Source organism: Colobus angolensis, unplaced genomic scaffold (genome assembly GCF_000951035.1).
Source record: "Colobus angolensis palliatus isolate OR3802 unplaced genomic scaffold, Cang.pa_1.0 Scaffold301, whole genome shotgun sequence".
Taxonomy (NCBI): Eukaryota; Metazoa; Chordata; class Mammalia; order Primates; family Cercopithecidae; genus Colobus; species Colobus angolensis.
Window position 1 is genome coordinate 2,487,243 of NW_012116278.1, and position 5,154 is coordinate 2,492,396.

The window sequence follows — 5,154 nt, forward strand, 5'->3', positions numbered from 1 at the left end:
GCCTTAGAATTACGGCAGGTGGCGAAAGGCACTTCTTACATGGTGGTGACAAGAGAAAATGAAGAGGATGCAAAAGTGGAAACCCCTGATAAAACCATCAGATCTTGTGAGATTTACACACTACTATGAGAACTGCCCTCATGATTCAAATTATCTCCCACTGGGCCCCTCCCACAACACATGGGATTTATGAGTGTACAATTTGAGATGGGATTTGGGAGGGGACACAGAGCCAAACCGTGTCACTAACTATACATAAAAACATATCTCTCGGCCGGGCGCGGTGGCTCAAGCCTGTAATCCCAGCACTTTGGGAGGCCGAGACGGGCGGATCACGAGGTCAGGAGATCGAGACCATCCTGGATAACACAATGAAACCCCGTCTCTACTAAAAAATACAAAAAAAGTAGCCGGGCATGGTGGCGGGCGCCTGTAGTCCCAGCTACTCGGGAGGCTGAGGCAGGAGAATGGCGTAAACCCGGGAGGCGGAGCTTGCAGTGAGCTGAGATCGGGCCACTGCACTCCAGCCTGGGCCACAGAGCGAGACTCCGTCTCAAAAAAAAAAAAAAAAACATATCTCTCTCTCTTTCTCTCTCTCTCTCTCTCTCTGTGTATATATATATATATATGTACATATATATAAATACATATATACATATATATGTCTGTTCTTTTGTTTTCATTTTTTGTTTTCTGATTTGTTTTTTTATTTTGTTTGCCACAAAAGGAAAAAAAGGATGTAAGACCAAATCTTGAAACCAGAATAGGCAGTGGCAGATCCACACCATTTACTCTAAGAGTTGATGATAAAGGAAATCTTCAGAGCAAGCGCTTTCTGACAGCTGTACCATACTGGAGCTTACAGAGATTAGGATGCAGAAGAATGCTTTTTGCATTGCCTCTGACTACAAATTAATCAGAATGTATAGAGTAGAAAAGAACCCTTGTTGGAAAGTATGCCAGAGAGATAACACACATAGGTGTTCCTCAGGGACACAGCACTTCTAGGACATGGTCTGCCATAGCTCCAAGCAGTACACATACCCTACAAAGAAGCCCGGTTGAATGCTCCGAGGAAACTCTTTCATATATTCTTATAGAAAAAGCCTTTCTAGTAAATGATAACTGGTAAATTAACCCCCTCCAAATGTGTCAACACGTTCTTAAGTAATCTTCGTAGGTGCAAGCTTCTCTAGAATAGTTTGTGCGTGTCTCTGATGAGTTAAATAGATGATTCTAAACAGATTAAGATGTTTGTGGGTCCAGCAGCCAAATGTTATATTGTGGGGGAGGTAAGGTTCTTTTTGTCTGCTTTGCTTTTATTTTTTCCTCTATTCTCAACCTGTCAAGTCTTCTATTGACATTTTAACTGTTTCTGGCAACTCCTCTTCCTTTTCCAAGTCACTTATATTCAATCTGCTGGGAGACAAAAAAAAAAAAAAAAAAGCAAATAACCAAGCTTGCTAAATAAAGTGTGTTTAATAAGACGTAATGAAACCCAGCAAGAGAGCCAGGGAGTTTGTGCCTTCATTAATTAAATCGAATCTACAAATATTCACTGGGCTTCCTTTGTGCAAAGCCTTATGATGATCCATTGGCTATGCTTTCTCTAGGCAATAAAATACTGGTGTTTGGGGTCCGTAACATTTGAAAAGTATACTTCTCTTTTCACGAGGCTTTTTAAATGTCTGAGTTATGGCTAAATTATGAATGGTCAATACTTTTAACTTTGGACCTCTAAAGATTTGGTTAATTACAGAACCACTCTGCCTATGTATATGTGAATTCTCTATGACTCCCAAAGTCTCAACACATGTAATCTCTTGTTTTGTCCACATTTGAGCTAAGGAAGGTTGGAATGTTTAGCCACATCTTAGAAGACAGTGAAAGGGACTTATAAACTGGAATCATTTCAAATCCTTTAAAATAATAGACTAGAATCGACTAATTCATTAGGTCAAAGCCCATGCCCTAAGCCTTTGTCCAAGCATCAAATAACTAGTTTTTAGATCTCACTTCTTGCCATACCTAAGATCCCATATTGGAAAGGACTGTGACCCAGGAATCAGCAGTTCTGGACTGTAAAATGAAATCTGTAAGAAACTCATAGGCAAGTACCTCTGAATCCCAGATTTGTCTCTTTTCATCTGTGAGATGAAGATGATCATATCTACCACATAGGATGAAATGATGATATCCCTGAAAACACTATTATTAAATGAAGTATATTACCAATTCCCTCTGCAGCGTTGGGCCTGACAAGAGATACAGCAAAATCCTTTCCTCCATTGTAACAGACTCCTGCTTGCCACTTTACAGACCTCTCTCTGTGCAGGGCATCAGTAAAAACCCAAAGATAATAAGAAACACTAAGAAGGTATCCGTATAGGCCATCTCCCTGGATGCACCACTCACCTCATTCCTTTCACACTAGCTTGGGCAGGAAAAGCAATTCTGGGAAAGAGTTGTTCAGAGCCTCCCTGGGGACCTTGGTGTGTTTCTCTCTTGCTGGCCGCTGCCTGGCCTAAGGTCACGCACAGGGAAGAACACCAACTCCATCCAGACTCCTTGCAAGAATTTCAGTGATGCGTGCTAAAGACAAACAGATGTGCACTTTCTCCTCTTGAAGTCTGAGGCCAGACACCAGCTCCACTGGAAGTGAGGCCTCTCTCAGGGGCTCAGACAGCAAGCACCCTAGAGTCCCCTCAACAGGGTAGGATCATATGCCATGGCTTTTGTTTTATATTTGGAGATGTGATAGAGAGATATGGGTGCTTAAGAGGCTAGAGTAGACAATCCTGGGTAGATTTCTGACTCTGACGGTTTCTGGCTATGTAACTTTGCTAAATGCATTTTTCTTATATCTAAAAAGGGGATGGCTACTGCTGTAGTTGGAGTGCTTGTCCCCTCTGAAACTCATGTTGAAATGTAAGTGCCATTGTGTCAGTATTAAGAGGTGTGGTCTTTAAGAAGTGATTACTTCATGGGGACTCCACCTTCATGAATGGATTAATGCCTTTATGCCACGAGTGGGCTAGTTATCCTCAGAGTGGGTTTTATAAAGCTAGCTCTGCCCTTCATACTTTCTCTCTTGTTGAGCTCTCACCTACCATCACGTATAACATGGCAAGAAGGCCCTCACCAGGTGCTGGCATAATGCTCTTCCATTTCCCAGCCTCAAGAATTGGAAGAAATAAACTTATTTTCTTTATAACTAACCCAGTCTTAGGTATTCTGTTATACCAACAGAAAATAGCCTAAGATGGCAACCTTTTGTAATGATCTAATGGAATAATGTACAATGCACATTAGTACCTTGCACAAAGTACATGTCTATAATTTATTAATCTTCTCATTCCACTAACCTACCTAGCATATCCCATGGGAATTACTCCATTCTATGCAAAAGTTGACAACAAATAAAATCTTTGGGGCAAGTGCTTTCTGACAGTTGCACCATAGGAGCTCACAGAGATGAAGATGAAAAACAAATGTTTTGTTGTTGTTTTTGCATTCCCTCTGACAGCGAACTCATCAGGTTGCATAGAAGAGATAATTGACCTGTGCTAATTAGATTCCCTGCTGCCCTCTAGCCTTCTAACCTTTGCTCCATGGTTCTTACATGGCTATCCTACCATCCATCCCTCTTTGCCCATGGTGGGAGGAAGCAAAGGATGTGTAGTGTGGACAAAGATGCTGCTCCCTCCCATTCACAGAGCCCTTCCTTATGAAAAAGGAGAGCAGCAAAGATGAGAGATAGTCATTGTGATTCCCTTCCTACTTCCAGGAGTCAGCTCTCTCATTCTCTCTTAAACCCCTGAAGAATCCTCCTGACTCAGCTTGTTATGACCTTCAAGAAGGATCCATGGTCACTGCCTATTGAGAGTATTCAGCAGATATTGAGGGTGTAGGTAAATGGGACATTTTACAAGACTGTAAATGGGCCACACAATGCTCTGGGGATGCTCCTTTCAAAATCAGGAGACCTTTCAGTGGTACTAGAATAAACACAGTGGCTACAATATGAGTACTCATCATAAGCCAGAGTACTATGTTAAATATATTATAGCCATTACTGATGTTTAAGGATACATGGAAAGATTGAGCAAATTGTCAAGGACCACATCTAGAAAGTGACAAAACCAAAATCCACACGCAGTTCTGGCCGAATCCAGTGGTAGTTTCCTAAACTGCTGTGCTGCTGGGCATCCCCCAATTGGTCTGGATCAGTTTTGCAGTGTTTCTCTACCTCCGACTGTTCCAGGAAAAGAAAGCAATAGCATCTGCAGTGATGTGTCCCACACATCCGGATATGCTCTTCCTGGCAGTGTGGGTTGGTGACAGTCATGTCACCTCTTTGTGTCTGCTTATCATTTGTCAGAGAAGATAATACTAGCACTGGCTCCTTCCATCTTAACCACAAGCTGGCTAAGAGTAATGTTGAAGATACTTATGAAATATTCTAAATAATGTTCCCAGAGTAGTCCCAGCACGTAGTAAGCATAATAATCACCCATTTCCCTTTTTCTATGTCCAAGAGGCTGTCTAGGGAGAATTATGGTAATTTCTTTGGGAAAAGTTTACTTCCTGTCTATCATTAATGCTAATTGGGTTTCTACCTTTGAAATTTTCTAAAAACAAGTATCTAATAAAACATCACACTGAAGGAAGGTAAAAGGATATCTATTTCTATCTCTCTATTTATCTTTCTCTCTACATATATTTGGTGATGTGGGGAGTTTAAATAATTTTCAAGAACTGGTGTAGTGAATGACAATCTGCTTAGAAAAGAATTCCAACAAATAGTAAACATGCTGAAATGTTGCCAATAATTTGATATATTTTTAGAAAGAAAGGGAAAACAAATTTGTTTTAATTTTAATGATTGTTGTTGTTATAGTGTTGCCATTTTCCAAATTCAGCACACAGTGACTTAGAGATTCTCCATTGTAAATGTCTTAGGTCCCCAAGGCGTGCTGGGATGTTGAAAAGTGTGATAGCACAGCGGCATGATTTTAAGAAGCTGTTGGAGAGATGTGGAGAGGAGGTGCATTTGACCCGTGCCCTGCTCTTCTTGCTTTGAAAAATCAAAACAGGAAGTGAATCTCAGCAATCACTGCCAACAAGGTTGAAAGAAATAGAGAGGGACAGGGA

At 41.1% G+C, this 5,154-nt stretch overlaps 1 protein-coding gene across 1 annotated transcript; it reads right to left on the bottom strand.

The window, feature by feature from the left end:
* Nucleotides 1-819: 819 nt before the first annotated feature.
* DEC1 (deleted in esophageal cancer 1) lies at nucleotides 820-3,179 on the bottom strand (the record flags this gene model as incomplete). The annotated part of the gene is made up of 3 exons (XM_011950123.1): nucleotides 820-905; nucleotides 2,233-2,369; nucleotides 3,124-3,179. Coding segments are annotated over 3 exons (279 nt in total), but the record flags the coding sequence as incomplete, so codon positions are not given.
* Nucleotides 3,180-5,154: the final 1,975 nt, after the last annotated feature.